The sequence below is a fragment of the Tetrahymena thermophila genome, assembly GCF_000189635.1.
Source record: "Tetrahymena thermophila SB210 genomic scaffold scf_8254757, whole genome shotgun sequence".
Lineage (NCBI taxonomy): Eukaryota > Ciliophora > Oligohymenophorea > Hymenostomatida > Tetrahymenidae > Tetrahymena > Tetrahymena thermophila.
In genome coordinates this window covers 114,248-141,751 of record NW_002476516.1, presented here as the reverse complement: position 1 = coordinate 141,751, position 27,504 = coordinate 114,248, and the positions used below count along the sequence as shown (strand labels likewise).

Below are 27,504 nucleotides of genomic sequence, written 5' to 3'. Positions count from 1 at the left end.
ATTCAATTTAATAAAAATGTATTTCAATTATTTATTGTTAGTTATTTATATCATTTATTTCAAAAAAACAGAGATTTAAATTTAAAATGTTCACTTATTGCTAATTGATTTATTAATTTATTGATAAAGTTATTTATTTTTTGAGGGTGGATAAAAATATCCATTAATCCAAAAATAATTCTTATTTAATATTTAATTAATATATTTGTTTGTTTCTTTATTTGAAAATCGCTTATATTATAGGTATTATGAAGTATTTTGTATTTCGAAACATTTATGTATAATTTTATTATGATATACATGCACAATGTGTTTGGATTTGAGAACTAAATTGTGTTAAATCAATTTAAATAAAAAAGATGTAAGACACACAATACGAATTACACTTTAGTTTATTAAAGATATTTTATTATAATTCTATTATTCTATACAGAAGTAAAAGTGATTGATTGATGTATTACCAATAAACTCAACCAAAGAGATCACCCATATCGAGATCTTCTTCGGGTTCCTTTTCAGCCTTCTTTTCTTCCTTGACTGTTTATTTAAAAATTAATATTTAGATTAAATTATTATTAAATTAAATGATGAATTTTCAAAATGATTTCAAATTAAATGTCAGTTTAAGATTTAAAATATAATGCAAATCATTCTATCTGTATGTAAATAGATCAATATTTTGAGTAGAACTTTGGTGGAATGCCAATAAAATTATTAGATCTTTACTTTGAAATTTTATTTATAAAATTGAAATCAAACATCTTCTCTTTGCTAATTACTGTAAATTTCTACTCCATGTTTAATTTTGTTTAAAATACATTGAGAGCCTAATCTAACTTCTTCTAATTTACTAAAATTTATTAAAATTTGTGCATACTACATTGCAATACTCACAAACAATTGCTATAAATAATTCCCTTTATGATTGATAATAGTTTGTTTATCCACAAAAATATCCTAGAAGAGTTACTTTGAAAGAAATATTTGTTTATACACACACAATTTTGTTTCTATCAATTTGGTTATTAATTTTAAAGGAGTCTTAAATTTATCTTTCTAAAGTATGAAGCAATATTTTTTGGTTTACTATAGAAATCACACTTGAATCAATCAATTTTTTTATGTGCGATATTTACATTTATTTAAATGGTATATAAACTTGGATTGCTTGCTTTACTTTTTACGCTGACCATCTCTGCTGGTTTATCTTTATTATGTTTACATATAATTTTATTTATTTATGTTACTATTTATGGACATATTCCTATATATTTCTTATTGCCTACTTATCTTCTTTTACTCTAATATCGTTTTATTCATTTATTAGTTTAGAAGAAACTAGCTTAGGTTTTACCTTTTTTTTGATTTCTCTCATGAATTTAAATTCATTTTGAAAACTAAATACTATGTTTTCATTTATATTTTAATTGAGAGCATTGAACTTAATTTCTATGAATTTACTTTGAAATCACTCGAATTTTTTCATTTTATTTAAAAAATTATAAAGATAAAAAATTTACCTTCAGCCTTCTTTTCTTCCTTGGGAGCTTCTTTGGCAACAGCGGCGGCAGCGGGAGCAGAACCACTGGAAGAAGAACCACCGTTAGCAATAGTAGAGGCGATGACAGCGGGAGTAATGTTGGAGACGTAAAGCTTGGGTAAGTACTTTTCGACGTTTTAGACCTTAGCCTTAGTGAGGACCTTGTTGATGTTGTCAACGGTGATGGCTTGACCATCATCGGAAAGAAGAAGGACAGCGTAAGTGCAAGCTTGGTGAGATAATAAGCTCATTATTTCTGATTTTTGTTTTTAATTAATTTTTTCTTTACTTTATATTAATATATTTTTATCTCTTGATATTCGATTAATTTTTTTGCTTTGAAGCAATATTTAGATACTAAAATGCCCTCTCTTATCAATTGATTGATCTTTTTCTTTTTTGATTTTTCCTTTCTTTTTTTACTTCCTTCCTCTCGTTTCTTTTTTAGCTTTGTTTTTTTTATTTGACTTCATTTTGTAAATGAATTTATCTCCTTCATTCACATTCATTTTTTAATGTGTATTATTAACTTTAATATCCTTAAGTCTATCATTTAATACATAATATGTTTCTTTATTGAAATACTATTATATTTTAGCATAAATTCAACTCATAAACTAAATCTACTATAAATTTCGACAAATTTTAAACTTATTTATAAAATCTGTTAAGTTAATTTTTCTATTAATAGTTATTGATGAAATATGGCAAAAAATTAATTATCTCTATTATTTTTTTAAATAATATTTCTTACTTTTAAATTTTGGTGATTTACACATGAAAGAATTTATTTTAATGTAGAATTTATTTTTGTAAATATTTTTTAAATGCTTCTATTAAACTATTAAGTTGTTATTCTGTTAAATCTTATTGGTTATATATGCTTATAAATTTATTATCTCTATTATTTCTTTATAATAATTCTTTCTTTTAAACTTTGGTAATTACTTTAGAGAGAATTTATTTTAGTAAAAATTTTTTAATTTTTTCATTTTAAATTTATTTTTTTTTGGAGCAATTTACTTTTAAAAAAATCAATTTAATCTTTATTTAAATAATTTTTGATTTAAAAGTATACAATTAGATAGAGCTATACTCAATTTTCAGTAAATTTTATGATATTAAATAACAAAAAATTAAAACACTAAACCAAATAAATACTAAAAGTGTGTTAAAAAACTTTTAATTAATTATTTTATATAATTAAAAAGATTTTTTAAAATTATTATTAATTTTATTATTTGGTATTAAAATTAATTTTTCAAATTATGAAAAAATTCTATTTTAATTTTAAAAATCTTCTTTAAATTTTTTAACTTATATTCTGATAAAATTAATTTAAAAACTAAAATATATTTTTAAAAATAATATTAGATAAGGAGAAATTACTAATTATTTAAATATCCTTTGAACAGTCTTGAATACTTTATAAATTTTTGCTTATCAATTAATTAAATAAAAAGAATCTTTAATTTAAATAGCTATTTTCACTTCTTTTAATTAAATGAATTTATTTGTTCAAGGAATTATCTTTTATAAAGAATTAATAACTTATAATTTCAATTTGAAAATTAATTTGAATATTTACTTTTGCTAAATTATATCAAAAGAATGTATTTAAATTAAATGATAATAAAAAATATATAATCAAGTTAAATGAATATTTAATAATTTACATATAAAAATAATATTAATATATTTAGCCTTAGGTTTTAGATATTTCTATTTGTAAATAAATAACCACGTATAAATAATTTAATACATATTTTTCTATAATTAAATAAGTAAACATAAAAATAAATTTTCAATATTATATAAATTTTTATTTTTAGTTAATTAAATTAGCAAAAAATACAAAAAAGTCAAAATTAAAAAGTTGAAAAAAAGTTAATTATGAACAAAGAAGCCTTTAAAGTTAAAAAAATTTGCTATTTGGCATTTAAAAGGGCTGCAGATGGCGATATGAATGAAGTGAAAAATTTAATTGATATATTTTAAAAGCAAAGGATGATTATTCTTTCTAAAATACCTGGGTGTTCTTAGCTTAGAAAAGAAGTTTGCCATATCGCAATGTAACTTAATTCTTAGCACACTGAAAACAAAAAATATTTCTCTGTTGGCACTAACTCTTATAATGGTATGATAAGCCATATGAATAATTACTTCAATATACCACAAGTAATTGAAAAGGCGTAATCATTAGGCTATTAGAAAAATGATTCTCCTGACCTTCTTATAAGAGCTTAAAACCCTGAAATTCAAAATTTCAATGATATGGAAAAAAAATTCATTGATTTTTCTCGTTCAATTTTTCTTGAGTTTTTTAAGATAGTTGATTATTATTTAAGAAACGATATTCAATAACAAAAAATTCACGATCAAAATTAATGCTTGGAACATTATGTAAAAAGCTCAGAGGTATAGAAGTATAGAAATATTATCTTGTTGCCATCTTAAGATTAGTATGAAACCGCTGCAATTGATGAATAAAATCAGATACAAGTTCCTTGGCATTTCGATGTTAGCATGGCTACACTTTTGTTAAAAGAAATGTATATTGTTAAAGAATAGTCTAGCTAATACTGTTATAAAGAAATACCATAGCCCGATTGTGGAGCTGGCTTGGTTATTAGAGACGCCTATGGATCTGATCATGTTGTCTCTATTGAAGATGATGAAGTAATTATATAAGGAGGAATCTCTTTGCAAATATTAAGTAATGATATTCTAAAAGCTTAAGCTCACTGCGTAAGAAAACCTAAAGATAGAGCTATTGGGAGGATTTCAAACACTACTTTTTTCTATCCTCCTTTTGATACAAAAATGGAAACTAATGATTAGAAATAAACAATAGAAATTTAAGCATCAGATATGAATGTCATTGATAAAATAATAAAATTTTCTAATCACTGGAGATAAGGAGTTTAATGGATAGAATTTCATCACAATTAAATGCTCTAACATCTTTTGAAAGCATTTGTAATATAATAATAAAAAAAATATAATATTTCAGAAGAAATTCAAATAAATTACCATTCAGTGTAAGTACCATAAGGATAGGTTAAAATATATTAATTTAATCAAATTGATTCAACAATGGATGTTGCTAAATTCTGGTGTAAACATTATGTTTCTGATAAATATAGTTTTGGATTTGTAGCTGATTAATAGTCGAATGGAAAAGGATAAAATTAAAATTCTTGGCTATCTCCTAAAGGTAACTGCTATGTAACTTTTTTGATTAAATTTGAAAGCGAATTGAGCTACTGTATTTCACAACTTACAGCTCTTTCTGTCTTAGAAACCATTGAGTAATTTATTGTAAAAAATTAAGGAAGTAGCTAAAATAAAATTATATGTCCTTAACTTAAGTGGATTAATGACATTTATATAAATGAAAAGAAAGTTTCTGGTGTTTTATGTACAAGCGATGGTGATTATTTATCTATTGGAATAGGTGTTAACTTAAATTAAAATCCATTTTTAGATACTGCTACTAGCTTAAAAAAAGAATTATAATTAGATGGAGATATAAATGTATTAGATTTCATATAAAATTTATCCTATAACTTAATGGCTAATTTACAAGAAGTTAGGAATGCAAGAAGTTACGAAAAATAAATTGTTAAAATAATATAAAAGCTAATGTATATAAATCAAAGAGTAATTATTTATGACGAAACTCTTACTATAAAATTGTAAGAAGGTATATTTGTAGGATTAAATAAGTACGGAAATGCTATTCTATAGGATGGAGATAAACAAACAACAGTAATTCATGGAAGGATGAGAAAAACTCTCACATGATTAAAAAATTGTACATTAAAAATTATAGAAAAATTAAAAAAAAAATTTTTAATCTCAGATAATCTAAATGAATCTTTCAATTTAAAATATCACTCAAAATACAAAATTAGTTTAAAAAATATTTAAAAAAGCATATCAATTAAATAAAAATTAAAATAATATATTTCAAAATAGTTTCTTTTTTCTCATATTTAAATTAAATTATAATTTTTTTAGCAAAAATTTTGTCAATTTAAAAATTTAATTTAATATGTTTATAAATTCAAAATTATTTAATTTTAAGCTTAAAAATAATTTGATCATTAAATAATTTTACAACTATAACTCATTTTCTTCTTTATTTTTGATATTTTAAATAAAATTTTAATTCTTTTTTAAATAAATTTAACAACTTTAAAATATTTATTCATGTTTAAAATTATTTAAATAAAAAATTCTTAAAATATGTTTAATTTAAATAAAGGATTTGGATCAAAAAATATTTCTAACAAATAATTTATTACTTTCATTTTTCAACGAAAAATTAATTTTTTTTGAGCAAAATTTTATGATTTTAAATATTTAATTTAAAAATTAAATTAAAAATCTTTTAATGAAAATTTCATTTTTAATATGATAAAATAAATATTATTAAATTAATAAAATACAATTTATTTTTTCTCCTTTCTTTTAGTATTTTAAAAGGTTTTTTTGTTAGTATTTTGCAAATTTTATTAATTTTAAATATTTAATTTATTCAAATTATTTTAAATCACTTAAATTTATGTTCCTAAAAAACAGTTTATTTTTAAATATTATTACAAAAAATATATCAAATCAGCAGTATTATTTGATATATCAAAAAATTTTACTCATTTTATTGGTTAATTTTCTGAAAATTGATTAATTGGAGTAATTTTATGATTTAAAAATAAAGACATTTCAAATTCTTAAATAATTTATTATAATTTATTTGATAAATATCTTATAGTTTAAACCATTTAGGGAAATTTTTGTAAATAACAGATTGATAAAATAAATAAATTTATATAAAGCTTATTAATTAAATATATTAATTCTTTGCATACTTAGATAAAATTAATCCTATGAATACACTTTTAAACAATAATATGTTTGCTAATTTATAATTAAACAGATTTATTATAAGCGTTTTAGCTATCCAGTTTGATAAGATTACTAATATATTTATTAAAATTTACTTACTAATTATTTTAACTTTAAATTACTTCAACTAACCTAACTTAACCTAAATTAACTGACTAACTAATTTACAATATATATATATAACTTAATAAATTCTTCATTTTCATTTTTTGGTAACTTCTTATGCTTTCTTTATAGTTTAACCATTATCTTTTTCCTCACCATTTTTTTGTTTATCATTAACTTACTGATTTGGTGAAGTATTAGAGGTTTCTTTATTAACTTATGAAGGTTTGGCGGAATTTTAGGCATTTTAAAGGCAATATGGGCAATTGTAATCAATTTTATCAACATCTTTTTCTGATATATTTATGCAAGTAATATGGAACCACTTTTCGCATTTTTCGCATTAGATATACAAATAATCTGGATTAAGAGGTCTTTTGCAAACACAACCAGTTTCCCACTTTTCAAAGGGAGGAATTAATTTCTTCTTAATAGTATCAAACTTGGCTCTAATTTTAAATATAAATTAGATTTGTTAATGATTTATTCTTTTGATGGGAACTAATTAATTAATTACCTAGTGAAGAATGTATTTTATGATATAGATTTTAACTGGTCATATTCCTAATAATTATATAGCTTGCAAGGACCGTTTATGCAATCGACAAAAGTGATATCTAAATGGTCTGTTTCAAATATTTCATTATCGCTAATGCATTCAATTACATCATCACCAAATTTCTTTTATGGTAAATCGTCTTTTTTATAGTACCTATTTAATAACATAAAATTTAGTTGATTAAATTGAAAAAGCGATTGATTATATTCCGATATTATTTCCGTTATTTTAAATTTTATTTTAATTTTAAATAAAATCTTAATAAAACTTCACATAAACAAAATTCAAAAATAAAAATTCTACTCAAATATTTAAAATCCCAACTTGAAAATGCCAAGTAAATATTATCAGGATGTAATTAATTTTAATTATTTGAGTAATTTTTTTTATTTCAACAAATAACACATCAAAAATTTGCAAAATATTTATCAGTCCTTTATTCTTTGGATATTATAAATATTCTTCTAAAAATTTTATAATTATTCTATGCCTTATCTTGCCTTGCTTTAATTTGTTCGAAATATAAAAATATAATGCTTGATTATTCAACGTAGTATATTAGTTAAAAATAATTCAAGCTATTTTATTTTGCAAAATTCTTATATTATTTGAAATATCTTTTTAAGACTTATCAAATTTTTAGTGAAAAAATATGAAAAAAGCAGGTTGGTTTATTTAAATGCAAAATAAATTAATTAATTAATTTACCATTTAATTTGTATGAGAGTAATATATTTTCCTTGGTTTTCAATACGTATAATCTTAATTAGCTATCCTATAAAATCATTTTAGAGATCATCTGCGTTTTGGATAAGCACTAAATCATTAATTGAATAGATTTTGTTTTTATATTTTAATTTCTAATACTCTTTATAAATATCAGTTAGAGGCTAACAAAGCTCTACAAGCTTTTTTAGATTCTTTTCATTTAAATACTACAGTTTCAGCTATTCTATTTATTAGGGTGTATATTTTGATGCCAATGAATTCTTTTCTTTATCTTTTGGAGGCTTTGAAAGATTATCAGTGGATCCATTACTAAAATTACTGTTTTCCTCTTTCTAATCTTGATTGCTAAGCTTTGAATTGTTGTTATAACTGCTTACAACTTTTTTCTCTTCTTGTTTATCATTCAATTCCTATTTTTTGTAGATGATTTCCTAACTTTGATCATCACTAGATTCACCTGCTTCATTCTATTTTCGCTTCATTTTAGTATATTTCTTTGTTACTTTTCAATCCCTTCAATACTAATTTATTAATTTAATTTAAGTTTGCTCACCTTGCCGCTAATTCTTGTTTCTTAATCTCTTTTTGAGTTTTTAGTTTTTTTTATTTTATCAAATTTACTAAAAAAAACTTGTATTTTTCTAAAAAGATTTTTCATTTAAACTAAATAATATGATAAAGCAGAAAAAAAAAAAATATTTAGAAATAATTAAATAAATAGCTATCATTCCTTTAGTTCACTATATTAATCTAAATAAGTTATGGGGGCATCTTTTCTTTGATTTTTTTGTAATTATTCATTTTTTGTATAATCCTTTAATTTCAAAAATTTGTTTCTATAGATTAATGGATATAAATAGTTCATGAAAAACTAATTAAATTAAAAAGTAAGAATTTTACTTTGATTAACATTTCATATAAATTCTTCTTTCACATTTGGTATATCAAATTTTTAATTTACTCTCTTATTAGGATTTATACATATGATAATTTGGCCAACTAAATGCTTATATTTCCTTAAGTAAATACATTTAGAATTTTAATCTATAACCTTAAAAACTAATTTATCAAATATATTTAAATAATACCCTCTTTAAATAAAAAAAAATTTATGTTAATATCTTTAGTTGTTCTTTATCAATATTAATGAGTAAAATGTTTCTTTCTTTTCTAATAGAAATTAGAATAATTTAATCAGTAAAAAAATTATTAAAATTTAAAAAAAAGCATAATTTAATTTCGATATAAAGAAGCTATAAATATGTATGTATACACGTAAAGTAGTTTATAAGTAATGATTTATATTTATAAATTATTAAAAACTCTAACTTATTTAAATATTTCATAAATTGTTTTGCCCAAGTAATATTCAAATGACACATTTTTTATTATTTCGTCTTTGCTTTTAAGCTAAGAAATTTATTTTCTAATATATTTAAAACTTAAGATTGATTTGATAATATAAAGTTTTTTAAATGTAATTTTGTATTTTTTTAAAACCTTTTAATAAAGATCATTAATAATTATCATTATTATTAATTCATTTCGCAGCTCCTCAGTTATTAACATTATTTAGTAAATATTTAGGAACATCTGCAAAAGTTGGAGGGATCTTGTAATCAGCAGGTCCTGGTGTTATGCTTTAAGATTTTATAGATCCTCTTCTAGCTTTTGTAAAAGAAAATTTAGGTTCTTATTTAATAATAGAATTGTTCAATAATTAATAATTTCCAGGTCCAGGGGCTTAGGAATTGTTGTAAAACCTGCATTCAGGTGAATCTCTCTTACTCTTTCCAAATCTGTTTATTATAATATTTAATTTTTAATAACAATAAATAATAGCCCTTATATTTACAATATATTTTAAGTTTGTATTTTTATTGGTTTTATGCTTGGATCATAAAATGCAGGGCCTGGTGTATTATTTAGATTCAAATCATTCTTTCTTCCGCTCATTGTGAACTATTTTATGAGTTAATAATAATTTAATATGGTAAAATACCTATTTATTTATTTTTTACTTCTATTCCAGTATTCCACATAGTCTTTTCCTTGTATTATCCAGGTCCTTTCAAAAATTATTAAATTTAAAATTCGATGATTCTTTTTAATTCTATTTTACCTGGATTTCCTATTGATGATAATCTTGGTCTCTCACTCTTACCAAATATTGTGTTATTTGATGTTCTCTTTTTGTAAATATCTATTGGAGGTATCCTATAAATTTCAATTATTTTTTATCTGTTTTAATGAAAAATACTTACTTATATTCATTTGGTCCTGGAGAATCGTTTCTGGTTGGTGATGATCTAAGTGATTTACCAAAAACAGGGTTCTCTGATTTTCTTTTAATACTGCTCATATCTTAATTATATTTGCCAGGTCCAGGAGTTTAACTATAATCTGTTTAGCACCTACCATTTTTACTGATAAACCCGCCTACTTTTATCATCGCTGATTTATCAATTTCGTAAGTCTATTTATTTTAAAGTAAGAAAAATTTTTTTTATTTAATTATAATTTACTCCAGGCGCTGGTGTTGAGCTCTCAAAAGTTTTAGTTCTTTTTTCACTACCAAAGCTGTATTGGGGAGGATTTTCTAAATAAGCTATAAATTTGTTGTTATCATATGTTCCAGGACCTGGTGTATCAGGAAGAGTATTTACTCTTTTTTCTCTTCCAAAAGTTCTTTTTGAATAAAAATATTTTGTTAATTTTGCAAATATATTTATTTATGTTTTTGTTATACTTTCCCATAGTTGAATTTAAAGTAGATTATTAATCATATTATCCAGGACCTGGAGTCATTATTTTAAGTTTTCTAAATAAATCAGTAGGACTTTATTCTCTACTTACCCCTATGCTATTTTATAAGTATTTAACATTACATTAGTTATTTGATTTATCAAGTATTTAAATTGTAAATATTAGTATTTAAGAATATTTACCTATATCTTGGTGACTTTCTTGAAACATATTGATCATTAGAATTATATGTATTTGGAGAAGGTGTTATTGAGCTGTTGTTAAAGTTGGTTGAAGTCTTTAAACCAAAAGAATACTTTGGAGAAGTTTTAAACTAAAACTACATAAATTTATATTAAGTGAGTTTAAAGTCTATATTTTTATATTTATTTAATATATTTATTTACTTTATTCTCAATCTGGTACTTCCCTGAGCCAGGTCCAATCCCTTAAATAAAGGATTGCCTTTTTTCTTTTCCTATTCTAAATCATTATAAAATTTTAGTTAGTTGTATCATTAATTTATAATTATGCTATTGATTTATGATCTAATCAGAAATAAACTTAAATGTTTGCAAATATTATCTATTTAAACTAATTTAAAGCTATTCTTGCTTACGAAAAAGCAGGATTATTTTTATAAAGAGAGAGTGGAGATTATGTTAATGAGGCATTGTGCGATCTATTTGTGTTTTCAGGACTATATGTGCCTGGACCAGGGTTTAATTTATTTGAGGTTGAAAGAGATTCTAATATTTTAATTTGTATATTTTATATTCATAAAAAATGCTAAAATGAATGAATGAAGTAAGTAAGTACATCTTCTAGCTTTTGGAATAGACCATGCAGAAACCATTTAAATTAGTGTTATATAATGAAAGAGAACGTTGTATTTATTTAAAAACTCGTTAGATGCTGCTTATGTAAAAAGATATAGAAGTATTCTAAAATATTATATAATTCTATTAGTCTTAAGATGATATTTCTATTTTCTTGATTTTTAATTGAAATTATAATGAAGAACTATTAAAAAATATTAATATTTTTTTTATTTTACAAATTAATTTGCTAAATAGTGATTTCATTGGAGGTTTTTAACGCATAAAATTAGATTAGTTTATAAAATAATATATACCACTAATATTTAATGTAAAATTTATCCCGCTTTTTGAGTGTTTCTTATAACTACCAATAATTTTTATAAAAAAGATTTTTAACATTACATTCTAATATATGTTAGAATTCTTCTTCTTAATTATCTCTTCTTTCTAATTATTAATAATCAGGCATCAACCTTCATTAAAACACCAAAATAAAAATCTCTCTATTTTTCTTATCATTTATAATCTGTGTTAACTAATTTAATTAGATTAATCTTTTGTGATTGATAAGATTGTAATTAATTCTGAATTTAAAATTATAATTTTAATCAAATCTTTAAATAAAATTCACTTGTTTTTCCTTATAAATTCATCAAGAAAATATAAATTGTATTTTAAAAATTAAAATAAAAAAAGCTTATAAAAATATTTAATTTAATATTTTAATTCAATTTTTCTGCAAGAATTATTTGTCTTTTTTATAAATACAATTAAATGCTTAGTAAAAATATTACTAGAAATTAAAATATATATTATACTTTAGCTTTTAATCAATAATTACTTTTTAATATTTAGAATATAATTAAGTATTCATATTTATTTTTTACATAAAAAATTTAAATACAATATAAGTGAAAAAAGCATAATTTACACTTAATATCTCTAATGCTTCTTATTTATTCAATAAACTAATAGACATTTTGCTTGAAATTAGTATTAGAAATAGTTTTATTATTGATTGATCTAATTTAAAATTAATAAAAATTTTTAACTTAACATTTTTAAAATAATGAATTTATTTTAACTTTTTTTCTTTTTCTAAATTAATTTGATTATATTGTATTTAAAAAAAATATAAAAAATATAAAAGCAATTAAATATCAATAAATTAAAATTTTATTTTTCTAGCAACAGTTAAGAATCACTCTTAACTTTAACAAAAAGAAATAGAATTTAACAATTTTATTAACTTTATTATGAAAATTTGAAAATTAAATACTAATTTTTAAGCTATCTGAAACAAATATCAACTAATTTGATTTTTAAAATATTTAATAAATATAATTTCTATCACTTTGTTATAATATAACGCTTTTTGTTTATAAAAATAAAATAAAATTTTTTTACATTTATTTTATTTTGTTACGTTGATCTTATGATTTCAAAAAAGGATTTGTATTGAAAAAAATTAAATCTACTAAATAAGAAATATCAAACAAAAAAAAAGGAAATAGTTAATATCAATCTGTTTGTTAAAAGCTTATATTTATTAGTATTAAACGAAAATTTTAAGTTTTTATTTAGTTTAATTGAAAATTTTAAATTAATTAATAACAATTTTTAAGAAAATTAAAATAATCAATAACTTCTTTTAATAATTTTTTTTAAATGGAAGATCAATATCAGACAAGTCCTAATAATAAAGACAATATGTCTAGAAAAAGCGATGCAAGATTGCTTACAGATAATAAATTAAATGCTATAATAGCCGACTTGATAGAAAAGACTAAGATTTTAGCTGAGGAATTGAAAAATTCTAACAAGATAGCTGCTGAATTAATGCTTTAAAATAGCGAGTTAAGAAAAAAGTATTCAAATCTAAAAGACAAGTTTTTACAGTTTTTAAATGATGAAGAAATCATAGATTACATGGAATCAGATCATAATTTGTAGCAATCTAATGGAATTATCTTTAAATTAAAACAATATGAAAACTCAGTTTAAAATTTGAAGACTGATAACATTAATTTAGAAGCGATTAACTAACAGTAGAAGCAGTAAATATCAGATTTGTAGGTTAAAATTAACAATTTAGAGAAATCTACTAAAGCAAGTGAAATTTTAAAGAGTATTGACTAAAATAAAGATATGGAGATTTAAAATTTAAAAGAATAAATAAGAATTTTGCAAGATCAATTAAATGGCGTAGATTAATCTCACCAATAATCTTAATAAGAGTACGTCTCTGATAATAATTACTATCAAAACTAAATGTAAAATCAATATGAAAGAAACAACCAGCAATAGCCTAAAGAAAAAATGACAAGAGCTTATAGCTAGATTTAGTTAAGCAATTATGACAAGAATAATAACAATTTAAATTCTACTAAAAATAACGCTAATTTTATGAAAAAACAGTTAAACTAGTAATAAGTATAGAATCCTTAAAGTGCTTACAATAGCTCTGAGCAATTTAGTGGTAGAGATTTTTAGAATAATTTCAGCAATCACTAAATGAGCAACACTCCTAGCTAATCAAATTTAGAAAACTAAAACAATGGCGTATACTCAAATAACTCCCGAAAACCCTTATAATAAAAAAATAATTACTATAATAGAAACTTTAATGAATATAACGAATTGTTATATTCAGAATAAAATCATGAAAACTTAGATTTAGATTATTATCAACAATCATAGTAAAGAGAAGAATAAGCTAAAAATTCTTAGCAACATTAAATCTAAAATAAGCAATTTTAGAACTTATAGAATGCCTAGATGCATTAATAGTAGGGCCATTACAGCAATACATATAATTAAAAACAATAATTCTTAAATACACCTTAAACTGCTTTTAACACTACTTTGCAATATACAAGTGAAAACTAAGAAAACAATGGTAGTTTTGAAAATCGCTATTAGAACTCTACAGAAAGCAACAGATTGATTTTATCAGGTGGAGCTGGTAAATCGCTAATTGATCCTCATAAACCATTTGGAAGACATTAAAAATCACCATCATATATAGATCCTCAAGCTGCAGCAAAATATGCAAGATCTACTGTTTCTCTAAAAAAGAATTAACCAACATAAAAAGGATAAACAATGGCATTAGGAAACAATAAAAAAAAGATGTGAATGACATTAACTTATTATATTATTAATTAAGTTTTTGAACAACTATAAATAGATTGATTATATTCAATAAATATTAACAAACATAGATATGAATTATATTGTTTTTATAGAATATATTATAGATTATAATTATAAAAAATAAATGGAATTTAAAATCACTCAAATCATTATTAAATAAATAAATAATTATTACAATAGAATATAACTTAATACTTGAATTTATATTATAAAATTGTAAAGTAAATCTGCTTTTTTTATATAAGTCAATAGTGTAATTTAATTTAATCATATATTTACTTACTTAGCTTCGTTGTAGATATTAAGAATATTTTATGCTTTTTGTAGTAAAATATTTTTTTTCATTTTAAAAAATTATTATTAATGGTTTTTTAGTTGTAAATTTTTTGATTACAAATTTTAACTTTCAGCTAGTATTATTATTCAAATATATTCAATTACATTGATAAAAAATTATTTAATCTATTAGAATTAAAGTGAAAGTGGTAGCTATTGTAAGAAATAGACGTAAATCTTTTTTTTAATGGATTAAAAAGATGAAAAAAAACATGGAGGAGTTTATTGTAAATAAAATTTGTAGGGCACTGATTAGCTGATTAAAGACATCACTTTAATATCTGTCGCCTAAGGTTCAAAAATGCTAAGTAACTGGTAAAGTATATTTTCAAATTATAGTAGGAATAATTTATGAGAGATGAAGGCTATTTTACTAAACCAACTTACATTTATAAAAAAGGGACTAAATAAAAAAATACAAGCTGGATAATAATAGAATTAAAGAGAAAATCGTAAGCAATTTAAAAATTCGAAACTAAAACATTCATTTTATTTTTTATATACAGAATTTTGTTGTTAAGAAAAACGAAATCGAAGATGTAACGTAGAAGTAAAAGATATAAAAAATATAGGAACAGGGATAGTAATGGACAAAAAAAATATTAATAGAATTAGAGAGATAGGTAAAAATTACAAAATTTATAATACATTTGCTACTTTTAAGGCTATTCTCTAAAGTAGAATTATAACTTTAAATTTATGAATTAGGAGTTGTTAAGGAAGGAGATTGAAAAGGTACAGCTGAATATTTAGCAAAAGAACTTAAAGGTTGGCTAAGGATAACACTAAATTGGTCAATAAATAAGTGAATAAGAACAAATATCGTAATAGAGAAAATTGTATTAGCAGAAGTTAGATAAACTTAAGGCTAAAAATAACAAAATGATTGCTGAGATATAGAAATTAAAGGAAGAAGTTAAGATCTCAAGGAATGAAAGAGCATTTTTCGATAATGTATTTAAAAATTTAGAAAGAGATATGAAGTAAAAAGAGGAATTGATAAAATAATTTGTATTAGACAACACTCTAAATGGGTATGAGTTAAAGAAATAGGAAGAAGTCAATGCCATGATTACTAAGCTGATGGAAAAGGAGTAATAGCTATTTAAAATCGCATATGAAAGCTAAATGCTAAGTAAGCCTAATGAAATTTATAATATAGAAGAATTGACTAGCTAAATTTAAGTCGATAACTCAAAAATTAAAGAAGCTTTAGATGAAGAAGATGAGGAAGAGGAAGAGAATAATTTTGAGTCAAAGCTAGAACCCAATCAAACCCAAAATTTAAGTAGAATCCAAGAGATGAAGTATGAGAATTTTTTAAAGTTGAAGAAAGAGTTAATTGCAAAGGTAAATAATGATAAAGCAGAATGTGATAATAAAAGCGAATAAATCAAAAAGCTCTTATTAATGACAAATACAGAGTCGATAGATTAGTTTAAACTTGATTATAAGAAAAATGAAGACTAAATCGAGGAGCATTACAAGCAAAGCGAATATTTAAATGGAGAAATAAGTTCATTAAGGAAACAGATACAAGAAATTGAGACAGAGATATTTAATTATCAAGAATAAAAAGATGATTTGATCCGTTAAATGGATTAGAAGAAATTAATAACTACAGAAAAAGATAGACTCATAAGAGATATAAAATAAATATAAGATACATAAAAACGTATTAAAGAGAACAATATCGAGATTGAAGAAGATCTGTATGTATTTTGCAAGCTAATACCACCAATGCTCCGTGAATTAAATGTCATGTCAGATGAATTTCTAAGGGAGAACATTCATATGAATATTCATCCGAATAACGTTTTAGATTTTTTTGGAACAATTGAAAAGAAAACTACACTGACAAATGTCATATATAATAGATTGCAAGAAACTAAATTTGCTAACGTAAGGAAATCCAAAAAGAAAATGACATTTACGAATGTTGTCAATAGCGCTACCTCTTTAAATAATACTACTACTAGATTACCTTTTAATTATGTTAAAATTATGGATAGAGAAAAGAAATAAAAATAACTCATAGACTACTTGGACAAGAGTAATATTTGTTGTTTTTATTATCTATTAGACATATTTTAGATTAATTAATTTAAATATTGCTTAGTTCAAATTTTCCCTATAATTCTCAAAAACCATTTACTTTTTATTGATCATAAGATATATAGAGCTAACAAAATATTTAATTAAATTTTAATTTATTTTTTTTAGTAGGTTGCTTTAATTTTCTTTTTAATGGCTCGTATTATCCACATTTTAAATTTAAAGCATAAATAACAATTTTCTTCTTTTTGAGATTTTCAAATAGAAAATTGCCAAAGAAGTTATTGATGAATCTTACTTATTTTAATAAAAATAAATTTTTTTGTAATATCCATTTTTTATTAGTGGATTAGGAGAAAGAAGCAGATTCTTTAATGATGCCTTCCCATTTTAAGTTGCAATGCTAAGCTGATTTTTCGAAGCTAAATTAGCATGCAAGTCCATAAAAATAATTTAACTAAGTTCGAGAGTCAATAAGAGTCCTATCTAATTTCTAAACAACATAAAAAAAGAAAAATGGCGTAAAATGATGGCTCATTCCTATAACTTCGCAGCTAACACTAAAATTATTATATTTAGAGCCCGATTATTTAAATTATTTCTCAAAAGATTAGAATTTATATGCATCCCTTTTGGTAATAGCTTTCTTTTGTAAAAAAAATGTATATAAATAAATATCTTTAAAAGAGAAACTTCTTGTGATTCTATATGCAATAAACAGTAAGTAGACGACATATAGATACGTCAAGTACTTGAAACAATAAAATTTAGATCTACGTACTTGCTTTACTTATTAAATTAGTAATTAATTTTTACTGTTTGATTCTATTAACGAATTTATCTTCTCCTTTAATTAAATTTAATTTCCTACGAAACCTTACGAAATCGCTTACGCTATCTATAAATCTTGCGTAATTAGGATCACACTAGTGAAAATTTCTGTAAATTTAAAAAAATTTTGCAACCTTATATTAAATTTAATTAAAACTTGCACAACCTTTTGCTCTCATCATAATCATCCACAATCAAATCGGAGGATGATGCAATTGATCATTAAAATAACAAACATACAAACAAATCACATTTTATTTATTTATTTTCCTCTTTGTAAATTGCATATTTTCTTCTATTTTTGTTATTCAGAGAGGAGTTTCTCCACTCTTCCTATTTATTTTCAACTTCAAATATACTTAAAAGCTCCTAAAAACCTTTAGTAGAATTAAATGTGACTTTATTTGGCATATACTGTTTTTAAATTTATTGTATGTTAAAAGTTTTCCTCTTAAAAAATATCAAATATCTTTCAGAATGCTAAATAGTAAAAGGAATTACTAAATATAAAGCACTAACAAACCAATAAGGATCTAAACCTTTTTGATTCAGAAATTAAGAATTTGCATTTTAAATAAGTAACTCAATATGCTTAGTTCATTTATCATCTGATGAATTCACTGAAAACTTTATTTCATATCAAGGCGTCGTAAATTTTTTATTCTTCTATTTGATAAAATTTAACATCATTTAATTACAAAAGTACTATCAAAGAGCGAGTTGTATAAATAGAAATCACAATTTTCTTCAATCCATAAATTTCAAAATAATTTTTAATAAATAAAAACTTTAAGGATATATATACTTCTCCTAAATTAAAAAAAAACATAAAAAAAGTAAAAACAAATAAATGTTAGCAAATCTCTCCAACAAAGTTGCTTTGATTACTGGTTCCACCAGTGGTATTGGTCTTGCATGTGCTCACACCTTAGCTAAGGCTGGTGCAAACATTGTTTTAAATGGTTTTGGTGATGCCAATGAAATCGAAAGAATCAGACAAAACATCGAAAACACTTACAAGGTTAAGTCCATCTATGCTAACTACAACTTAATGAAACCTACTGAAATTAAGTAAATGATCGAACACGTCAATAAAACTTTCGGTGGAGTTGATATCCTCATCAACAATGCTGGTATGTAACACGTTACCCCTATTGAAGACATGTAAGATATAAAATTCATTTAAAATATAAATAAATTTCACTTTTAGTGACCATTAATTTGCTAAAAACGTATTTGCATCACTATCTTAAAATATATTTTTCAGAATAAAATTGAAAATAACTTGTCTTCAACTTATTATTAAACATATTTCATAATAAAAAGGCCTGAAGATATGTACGAAAAGATTATTGCCTTAAACTTATCCTCTAACTTCTACACCATTAAATACTGTATCCCTCACATGAAAAAGAGAAACTGGGGTAGAATTATTAACATTGCTTCAGTACATGGTAAATAAAAATCATATATTAGGTCTTTTATTCTAATTCGTTATAATTTAAAACAATAGGTAAGGTTGCTTCAGTCAACAAGGCTCCTTATGTTGCCAGTAAGCACGGTGTTATTGGTTTGACCAAGGTTGTTGCTTTGGAAAATGCCCAAACTGGTAATTATTTTATTCAAAAATACTAAAAATAGCAAGTATAAGCAAATATTCAAAGATAGCTATTGAAAATTTTATTACCAAATATGAAGCAATATGTTAATTCAATAATTTATTTATAAAAATTTAGGTGTAACTTGCAATGCCATTTGCCCTGGTTGGGTCCTTACTGACTTAATTAAGAAATAAATTGAAGCCTTATCCTAAAAGAATAACACCACTTTCGAAGAAGGTGCTAAAGCTTTACTTAAGGAAAAGCAACCCTCTCAATAATTCGTTAGACCTGAATAAATTGGTGAAACTGCCCTCTTCCTCTGCTCTGACTCTGCTTCTGAAATTAGAGGTGAAGCTATTTGTGTTGATGGTGGTTGGGTTGCTATCTGATCAAATAAATACAATAAAACTTACTTTATAACTATTTATTAACACTCTTAAAATATTTTACATACCAATAAAGTATTAAATTAATGTATGAAACTTATATAATATCTTACATATTCTAGTATCAAGACATTTAAAGCTTTCATCATTCATTAATTCATTTTTACTTACTTAATTAGTTAACCTGTTTAAAATATTTGTTTTTAATTGCTTTTGTCAACACATTTAACAAGCTAAACTACAGTCAATCAATCAATCATACTTTTAGTTGTGTATTCTACTTATTGTATATTAAAAGTGATTTGAATTTTTTTATTAAGTAAATTAATTGAAAATTCTAGAAGTTTGGTCTAACTATTTTTAAAAGCCTAAAGTTTTATTTAGTCTAAATTTTATTTAAATTTATAATTTGACAAAATTTATATTATAATTAATTAATAATGCGTATATTTTGTCATAAAATTGATTAAATAAAGCGTGATAACAATAATTTAAATATTCCTGATTAACAAATAAATTATAATAAATGATATATTTTTTATGACTGTTTTAGATGTAAGTTTTTTTTGAATTTATCAATCAAATTCGAAAAAATATTATCTAAATTCATTTTTTAAAATTGTAATTGATGATACCTTTTTTTACTTAAATAATTTATTTATTTACAAAATTTTATATTTTTCTACAAAAAAATTATCTTTTATTTTTTATTAATATTGTTTATTTAAGTTTTTAAATTTTTAAGATATGCTTTACTATTAAATAATATTTAGCAGAAAAAAACTATTTAAAATAAAATTGATTAACGATGGTTCTTATTGTGAAATCAGTTTTATTTGAGTTTTTTCTTTCAAATTAAGTAGGATATTGTATAAATTTATTTTAGTAATAGATAATATGTTTTTTTTTCTTTCTTTTTTTAAATTATAAATTTTTAACTTTTTAAAAATATACATTTTTTATTATATTGAAAAACATTATTACCTAAATACAAGAAAATTACTTTGCATTAGATAGTTCTTATCTACACTATCTGCATTTATTTAATTTTGAATTAGGATTTAAAAATTTTATTTTTGATGAGGCAATCAGATTTTTTAGAGTCTTTTGATGCTGATTTTTCTTTTCAAACTAAATATATATTAAAATATATTCATGTCTACACATTAACTTGTAAAAATATTAGAAAAAAAATGAAACTGCTCATAATACTATAAATCGTGAGCTCATCTATTAATTTTTATGATTTATTAATTAAAAAGTAATTATTTTATTATCAAATACTCTCAACTAAGTTACTTTTAACAATAAAGGTATAAATAAAGAGGAAATTAAGGTAACTCAGCATTATTTTCATAAATTTATATGAAGTTTTAAATTTTTCCTTATAGCTGCCATATTTTAAAAAATTAAGCATATATTATTCAAATAAATTGAAATTGTAGTAGTAGCACCAATAGATTGCATAAAGAAGGTAAAAAATATTCAAAATAATAGTAGATGAGATTGCAGCTATTAAAAGCTACTTTTTTTCAATAATTTAATTTTATAAAAGGAAGTTATCAAATTATTTTAATAATTAAATTTTTAATTATGGAATTTAGAAAATAATAAAAAATTGTAATTTTATGGAGATTAGAATATTTATAATTATTATTGCTATTATAATTACCTTAATTTTTCAGGACCTATTTATTTCTTTAAAAATATAAACTCTATTTTCAATAACAAAAAGGAAAAATTATTAAAAGGAAAAAAATATTCTGATCTCATATATTCATAAAATTTAAGAAAAAAATAATGTAAAATACAAAAAAATCATTAAATGAAGATTCTTCTAAAAATAAATTGAAAATCAATTTAAATTTGAACATAGAATAAAATAATTAAAGTATTAACTAATGTATAGTTATAGTAGAAAAGGATGGTGAGTTTTAATAATTTTATTAAACTGAAGAAGATAAACAAAAATACATGTATGATTACTATAATAGCGATAATTCAAATTGTTCTATATGTTATAAAAAACCATTAGATCCAAAAATAAATACGCCATGTGGACATTAAGCATGCTCTTCATGCTGGAGTTTCTGGTTTAATGTTAATATTTTTTGTCCTAGATGTACAAAGAAATGCGGACCTTCATATCTATCATGATTATCTCAAATCTCTAATTATAATTATAATGTATTTCATATATTTATATAAATATTAACAATAGAAATATTCTATATGTTAATTATTATTTTCTTATAATTTAATTTCATATTAAAATTCAATATTTATATATCACTTATTATAAATAACTAATATTAAATCCTACAATTATTATTATATATTATAATAATTCAATCATATAAAATATCTAGAATTCTGAAGTCTCCGTATATTATTTTATTTTATTTACGAAGTACTTCAATATTGCAATATCTATTTTCATTAAGTGTGAATTAATAAATTGCTTAAGATGTTTCTATATTCCAAAATATTATTTAACCATCATTTTATCCTGATAATAGTATTTTATAACTAATCTTTTTTAATTTTATAACATGTTTATTTGGTACATTAAATCTTTTTGTTATAGTTATCGTTGGAAAATGCCAAAATTTTAAACAATTTTCCATTCCAAATATTATAGTTTCATTATCCCACTTCTTAATTACACTAATATAACTATTGTGATAATAGTAAAAATCAACATTTTAAGTAAATCTGTTTCTAATTTATAAAAAACTTGAGTAAAGACAAAAATATTTATTGTTAATGGTTATTCCATGATAATGCGTTGGGAAAGTGTCATCTAAATAAGTGAATTACTTATAATTTTTTACATTCCAGCACCTCGCTTAACCATAAAAATAAAGACCAGCAATACTATTGTTATTATGTTTCCAGAAATTTTAATATTCTCTATAAAGGTTTATTGATCTTTCTAATATTATTCTTACAATATTAGTATTGTGTATTAATCTGAAAAAATATAATCTATTTTTGTTCCTTGCCCAAATAACGAAATCATCATGATTAATACGTATAGCTTCTTTTGGTTCAATATCTTAATCAGGAAAATTATATATTATTAATGGAGCATCAAAATCATTATGATGATAAATTTTTAATTGTCTTTCTGATGTAATTGCGAGTATAAGACATGTATTTAATCTAATGATTCTATATATTCTTTCTTAATTAACAACATCCATTGCTTAATTTTTGTGTCGCTGTTTTCTTTTTTTGCTGTGTGCAATAATATAAATAGTGTTATTTTTAAATTAGCACTTAATAGAAGGAAATTGATAAATTAATAAATTTTTTATGTGCGGAGGATACTCTATTCAAGAAATTTGAAAATTGAAAAAATATTGGATATTGGAAAATTCTGATAATTGATAAAAAAATTATTTTTTCAAAAATTTTAAGGTTTTTGGAATAAAATTTTGATCTGACGCCGTGTACCCAATTTCATATTTTTATTTATTATTATTTTTTTAAAGCGCATTGATTAATTGTTGCATTAATAATTATTATTATTGTACATTTTTAATTATAAGTAATAGAAAATAATAATTTACTATTAGTGATCAAAGATTTATTTATTTGTGATTTTAATATTTTTTTTAGAATTTAGAGGTAGGATATATTTACTTTAAATTATTTTAATTGTTAATTAGTTCATTATTCAATTGTTGGAGGAGGTGGAGATGTGAATGATTTATGAGTTTTTTTTTTAACATCAAGAAATTCTTAAATGCTTTCTCTAACTTTTTAATTGAATGCTCCATCTAAATTATTTAAGTTTGAAAGTCTCCTAACTTTAATTTTTTTGGATTAACTATCTGAATCTGGAATATCAGTATAGACCTGCTACATAAAGCAAGAGCAAGGAAGATTTATTCCTTTTCTAAAAATTCTATAGGAGCAAATTATAGATATTAATAGGAGACTTATGAATACTATGATGCATATTATCAGTGCCAAGTGAAATGTCTTAATTTGTTGTTATTCTTTCAAATTGCTTTGAACTTAAGTTTAATTAAAATAAGTTAGATTTATTTTTTATCTATCATACAAATAGTAATAGCTCTCTGACAATTATCCTAAATTATCTTTTATTTCAAGTGCAGCCATTACACTGAAATATAATTCCGTACTTATAGTTGAATTTTTAATTGAGTCTTCTATGCTAAAGATTTATAGAGGATTGTATTTTTTTATTGCTTTTAATATATCAGCTTTTTAAATTTTAAAATTGTTAATTTCTTCTATTGAATTAGCAAAGCTTCTTTTTTACATGATATAAAAGCTATGGTATGTTCTTGGAACCGAAAAGCAAGGATTACAATAACTAATATGGGATTGATTATTAGATATTTAAAAATAATATATCACTTTAACAGAAGAAAAATCACTCATTTATTTCTTCAAAGCTTTTGTATTAGCAAAATCTAGTATGTATTATTGTTTCTAAGATTATGTCGTATTGTCCTAAATAGATGGAAGAGATTCTGTAAATATTTGTTCTGAAAGATTTTCTACAACACTTTTATTCAATGCCAAATAATTAAATTTTATATTAAGAAAATCATTATCTTATTTAACTTGATATTAAATATCTGGAACTTAAATCAAATCATACGGACTGTATTCATCCTAGTAGTACATATGCAAGTTCAAGATAACTTAGCCTTACTCTTGAGGCTTCATCAAATCAAATTAGAAATAATAATAATCGCTTTTGTCAATAAAAATGCTCAAGTTCTAAAGATTTTCAAGAGTGAAATTTATATTTTAGGAAAAATTTTTCTTCTTTTAACTCCATTCTAATTTTAAATTATAAAAATTACTATAAAATAAAAACTAAATTTATGAATTTACATTTGAAAGTAAAGGTTCCGTTGCATGCAAATAACTGAAAATAAATAGTTGTATTTGCTCTTGCATAGAAGAATGCAATTTATGAAGGGGCTTTATCATCTGCTGTGAAATAGTACTTAAAACCTGGCTTGAGATAGTAGTAATTGCTCTATGTGTACAAAATAGAATAGTATATAGATATGTTGTAGTTAGTAGAATAGTTATTGAGGATATCTAATTGGTAATATTACTATTTTTTATTCTTAGTTTCAATGTAGATCAAACCATCATTAATTTCTAGGACCTTATACTAATCTTGTTATACTAGAGAGCCTGTCTGCAAGTCAGTTAGTTTAATTGTTGGTGTTATTTTAATATTTTTTCTTTATTTTAAATGAGACATAACTTTAATGTCTTTCTTAACTCTTTCAATATTGAGATCTGTGTAGTCGATAAAGTAATAAATAAAAATATTTGATGTGTTTTGAGGAAAATACATATTAAGTGTATTCATTGTAGAAACATCGTAGAGTTTATCTTCATAGACTCTTCCATAGTCAAGATTATCTCCAATAGCTCTCAAGTTACCAAAAGTAGGTGAACTCTGTTCTTAAGAATATATGAAAAATTTATAAATAGAGTCACTTTTACCTTTTACCGAAATAAAGACATCTTTATAAGAATCTCCATCAATGTCTAATGAAAATTAATTGTAATATTCATCAATTATAGAAGAAGTTTATGAAACTTATTGATATCTACTAGATTTTACAACAGGCTAGCTTGAATAGAATGTCATTGCTTCTGAATCACTGGTTAGTAGATTGTCTAACGAAGTCTCTACATCTATGCATCCATATTATGTTTAGACGTAGATGGTTATTGATTTTTTTAATGGCTCTATGAATTAATTTTTTACTCTAAAATAATAAAATTTCTTTTAGAAGTTATTGATTTGTTATTCCTCATCATTGAATTAGGAAATTTTATCCAAGGTGTACTACTTTATAGTCTGTAAGCTGAACATCGTTAAATTATTGTTTTTAAATTCACTTTAAGCTATAGCTATAGCTATGGAATAGTATCTGTTAGTCTTGCGCCTTGTTTCACTGGTTTAATTATATTGATAATCATTTGTGGTCAGAGTGCATTTAGTAGTATATCCATCTATAGATTATATGATGGGAATAAATTGAGTATCTGTGAAATTATTTTTGGAGTAATTAGAAATTTCTTCTGGGGTTATTTTACATTTTTACTTTGTTTTTACACTTTCTTCACAATTTTTAACTATCATTTCTAAAGATTTAATCGAACCAGGTTTTTTGGCTTTTAAATTTAAATCTTAAAGGATCAGCTAAATTTATATCTGCTTTGTCAAATTAAACTGTAAATCATAAGTAATATACTTTAATTCGCTTGATGGTTAAAACATTAAGTATTACAAATTATTTAGGTCTAGTGATTTCTTTTATTTCAAATCGCTAAGATAGATTTTTATGGTAAATGAAAAATTGCTGGATGCTTTAATTAAAGTATAAAAATGAGGTTCTTTGGTATTCTTTTAAACAAAGTATTTCTTGTCTAAAGTGTAAGTTTAATAGCTAGATACAGAATTTTAAAATCTGTATTATTCAATTTAACTTTTTGGAGTCGAATCTATATAAATCTCCCCTTCTCCTTAATGTACTTATAAATCAATTGATACAGAGCTTTTCAAATTGCTACTATCACCACAATTTGCTTTTAGTAATACTTATTCATTTTCACTATATTTATTAATTGAAGTTAGAAGATTTATTTTGTATGGAATTGAACAATAGAGATAATTAATTAAATTACAAATCAAAAGTGAGAAATAATCAAATAAACAAAAATAGGAATAGTGTAAGTTTAGCAATTAATAAAAGAAAATTAAATTACTTTAGAGCGTAACTAAATTTGTTGTTTAAAGTAATATCTATTTCTTCTTTGTAATAAATATAATCTACAGTAATCATGAATTTTATATTTTGCTAGCTTCTTAGTACTAGGGTATAGTCCTGAAGACTAGTCAATCCTTAATCTGGTTCAATCCTGATTATTTTCCCAAAAGAGCTTGTAACCTAAGTATTTTATAAAGCATCATTTATAGATTAGTATTTACTACCTTAAAAGATATACATATCGAATGTACCTTCTAAGTCTGAATCAATAACAACTTTTAATATAAATCCTTTAATTTTTGCGCTGCCTAAGTTAAGCATAAAATATAATTTTTTTATATATTCTCTAAAATTCATAGATACCAACTACTTTTAGCTCTATATAATTTCTTTGCTTATTTGGTATTAAACTAGTATTTCGAATTCACAGGAGTCTGAACATTGAATAATTATATATATTTTTTGTTTTTTTTAAATCACATCTTTTTCTATAAAACATATTGTAGAACCTTCACCACATAAATATCCTTAGTTTTCTAGCTGATACTAAATAAATATTGAAGGTTTTCTTCCTTAAAACTAGCTTCCATTTACACTTATCATTAAGTCTTCTTTAGGGTCTTATGGTTATGCAATAAATAATCCCTCTAATACATTAACTTTGTTTTTTTTGTTTATTTTCTAAGCCTAAACAATATCATCATTTAACACAAACTTTCTCACATATGGATTCCCAGCTTGAATTTAAAACCACTTAACAGAATCATTTATTTCAGCTAAGGAGAGTCCGTCGCTTATTTGATAATTTTGACATAATGCATAATTAAAAAAAAATAAAAGTATCAGTTGTAGGATAATCGTCATAATTACAGATTTGTTCAAACTAAAGTTATCTTATATTATCAATAAACAAATTATTATTTTTTAATCAATTTTTATAAAATTAG

At 22.7% G+C, this 27,504-nt stretch overlaps 10 protein-coding genes across 10 annotated transcripts; 5 read left to right on the top strand and 5 right to left on the bottom strand. All coding sequences in view use genetic code 6, as the record gives it.

Moving 5' to 3' along the window:
- Positions 1 to 469: 469 nt before the first annotated feature.
- Positions 470 to 2,049, bottom strand: TTHERM_01005320 (60S acidic ribosomal protein; the record flags this gene model as incomplete). The annotated part of the gene is made up of 2 exons (XM_001010352.2): positions 470 to 537; positions 1,521 to 2,049. 2 exons carry the CDS (start codon positions 2,047 to 2,049, stop codon positions 470 to 472), a joined length of 597 nt encoding a protein of 198 aa, XP_001010352.2.
- Positions 2,050 to 3,433: 1,384 nt separating this feature from the next.
- TTHERM_01005310 (biotin-(acetyl-CoA carboxylase) ligase) lies at positions 3,434 to 5,347 on the top strand (the record flags this gene model as incomplete). The annotated part of the gene is made up of 1 exon (XM_001010351.1): positions 3,434 to 5,347. The coding sequence occupies one exon, from the start codon at positions 3,434 to 3,436 to the stop codon at positions 5,345 to 5,347; it is 1,914 nt and encodes a 637-aa protein (XP_001010351.1).
- A 1,306-nt stretch (positions 5,348 to 6,653) lies between these two features.
- TTHERM_01005300 (PHD-finger protein) lies at positions 6,654 to 8,326 on the bottom strand (the record flags this gene model as incomplete). Its single annotated transcript, XM_001010350.3, has 3 exons — positions 6,654 to 7,005; positions 7,074 to 7,268; positions 7,824 to 8,326. 3 exons carry the CDS (start codon positions 8,324 to 8,326, stop codon positions 6,654 to 6,656), a joined length of 1,050 nt encoding a protein of 349 aa, XP_001010350.1.
- Positions 8,327 to 9,399: 1,073 nt separating this feature from the next.
- Positions 9,400 to 11,445, bottom strand: TTHERM_01005290 (outer dense fiber protein; the record flags this gene model as incomplete). Its single annotated transcript, XM_001010349.2, has 11 exons — positions 9,400 to 9,643; positions 9,700 to 9,806; positions 9,866 to 9,912; positions 9,967 to 10,061; positions 10,109 to 10,320; positions 10,370 to 10,532; positions 10,594 to 10,707; positions 10,793 to 10,929; positions 10,997 to 11,072; positions 11,209 to 11,338; positions 11,409 to 11,445. The coding sequence occupies 11 exons, from the start codon at positions 11,443 to 11,445 to the stop codon at positions 9,400 to 9,402; spliced, it is 1,362 nt and encodes a 453-aa protein (XP_001010349.2).
- Positions 11,446 to 13,018: 1,573 nt separating this feature from the next.
- Positions 13,019 to 14,548, top strand: TTHERM_01005280 (hypothetical protein; the record flags this gene model as incomplete). The annotated part of the gene is made up of 1 exon (XM_001010348.2): positions 13,019 to 14,548. The coding sequence occupies exon 1, from the start codon at positions 13,079 to 13,081 to the stop codon at positions 14,546 to 14,548; it is 1,470 nt and encodes a 489-aa protein (XP_001010348.1). The 5' UTR covers positions 13,019 to 13,078.
- Positions 14,549 to 15,089: 541 nt separating this feature from the next.
- On the top strand, positions 15,090 to 17,487 carry TTHERM_01005270 (hypothetical protein; the record flags this gene model as incomplete). Its single annotated transcript, XM_001010347.2, has 5 exons — positions 15,090 to 15,217; positions 15,303 to 15,354; positions 15,409 to 15,525; positions 15,611 to 16,955; positions 17,303 to 17,487. 5 exons carry the CDS (start codon positions 15,090 to 15,092, stop codon positions 17,485 to 17,487), a joined length of 1,827 nt encoding a protein of 608 aa, XP_001010347.2.
- Positions 17,488 to 18,638: 1,151 nt separating this feature from the next.
- On the top strand, positions 18,639 to 19,778 carry TTHERM_01005260 (D-beta-hydroxybutyrate dehydrogenase; the record flags this gene model as incomplete). Its single annotated transcript, XM_001010346.3, has 4 exons — positions 18,639 to 18,952; positions 19,115 to 19,242; positions 19,302 to 19,397; positions 19,525 to 19,778. The coding sequence occupies 4 exons, from the start codon at positions 18,639 to 18,641 to the stop codon at positions 19,776 to 19,778; spliced, it is 792 nt and encodes a 263-aa protein (XP_001010346.1).
- A 1,797-nt stretch (positions 19,779 to 21,575) lies between these two features.
- On the top strand, positions 21,576 to 21,932 carry TTHERM_01005250 (zinc finger, C3HC4 type (RING finger) protein; the record flags this gene model as incomplete). The annotated part of the gene is made up of 1 exon (XM_001010345.1): positions 21,576 to 21,932. The coding sequence occupies one exon, from the start codon at positions 21,576 to 21,578 to the stop codon at positions 21,930 to 21,932; it is 357 nt and encodes a 118-aa protein (XP_001010345.1).
- Positions 21,933 to 22,418: 486 nt separating this feature from the next.
- Positions 22,419 to 22,981, bottom strand: TTHERM_001005249 (hypothetical protein; the record flags this gene model as incomplete). Its single annotated transcript, XM_012796173.1, has 2 exons — positions 22,419 to 22,451; positions 22,610 to 22,981. 2 exons carry the CDS (start codon positions 22,979 to 22,981, stop codon positions 22,419 to 22,421), a joined length of 405 nt encoding a protein of 134 aa, XP_012651627.1.
- A 469-nt stretch (positions 22,982 to 23,450) lies between these two features.
- On the bottom strand, positions 23,451 to 27,421 carry TTHERM_01005240 (transmembrane protein, putative; the record flags this gene model as incomplete). Its single annotated transcript, XM_001010344.2, has 3 exons — positions 23,451 to 24,598; positions 24,654 to 26,401; positions 26,556 to 27,421. The coding sequence occupies 3 exons, from the start codon at positions 27,419 to 27,421 to the stop codon at positions 23,451 to 23,453; spliced, it is 3,762 nt and encodes a 1,253-aa protein (XP_001010344.2).
- Positions 27,422 to 27,504: the final 83 nt, after the last annotated feature.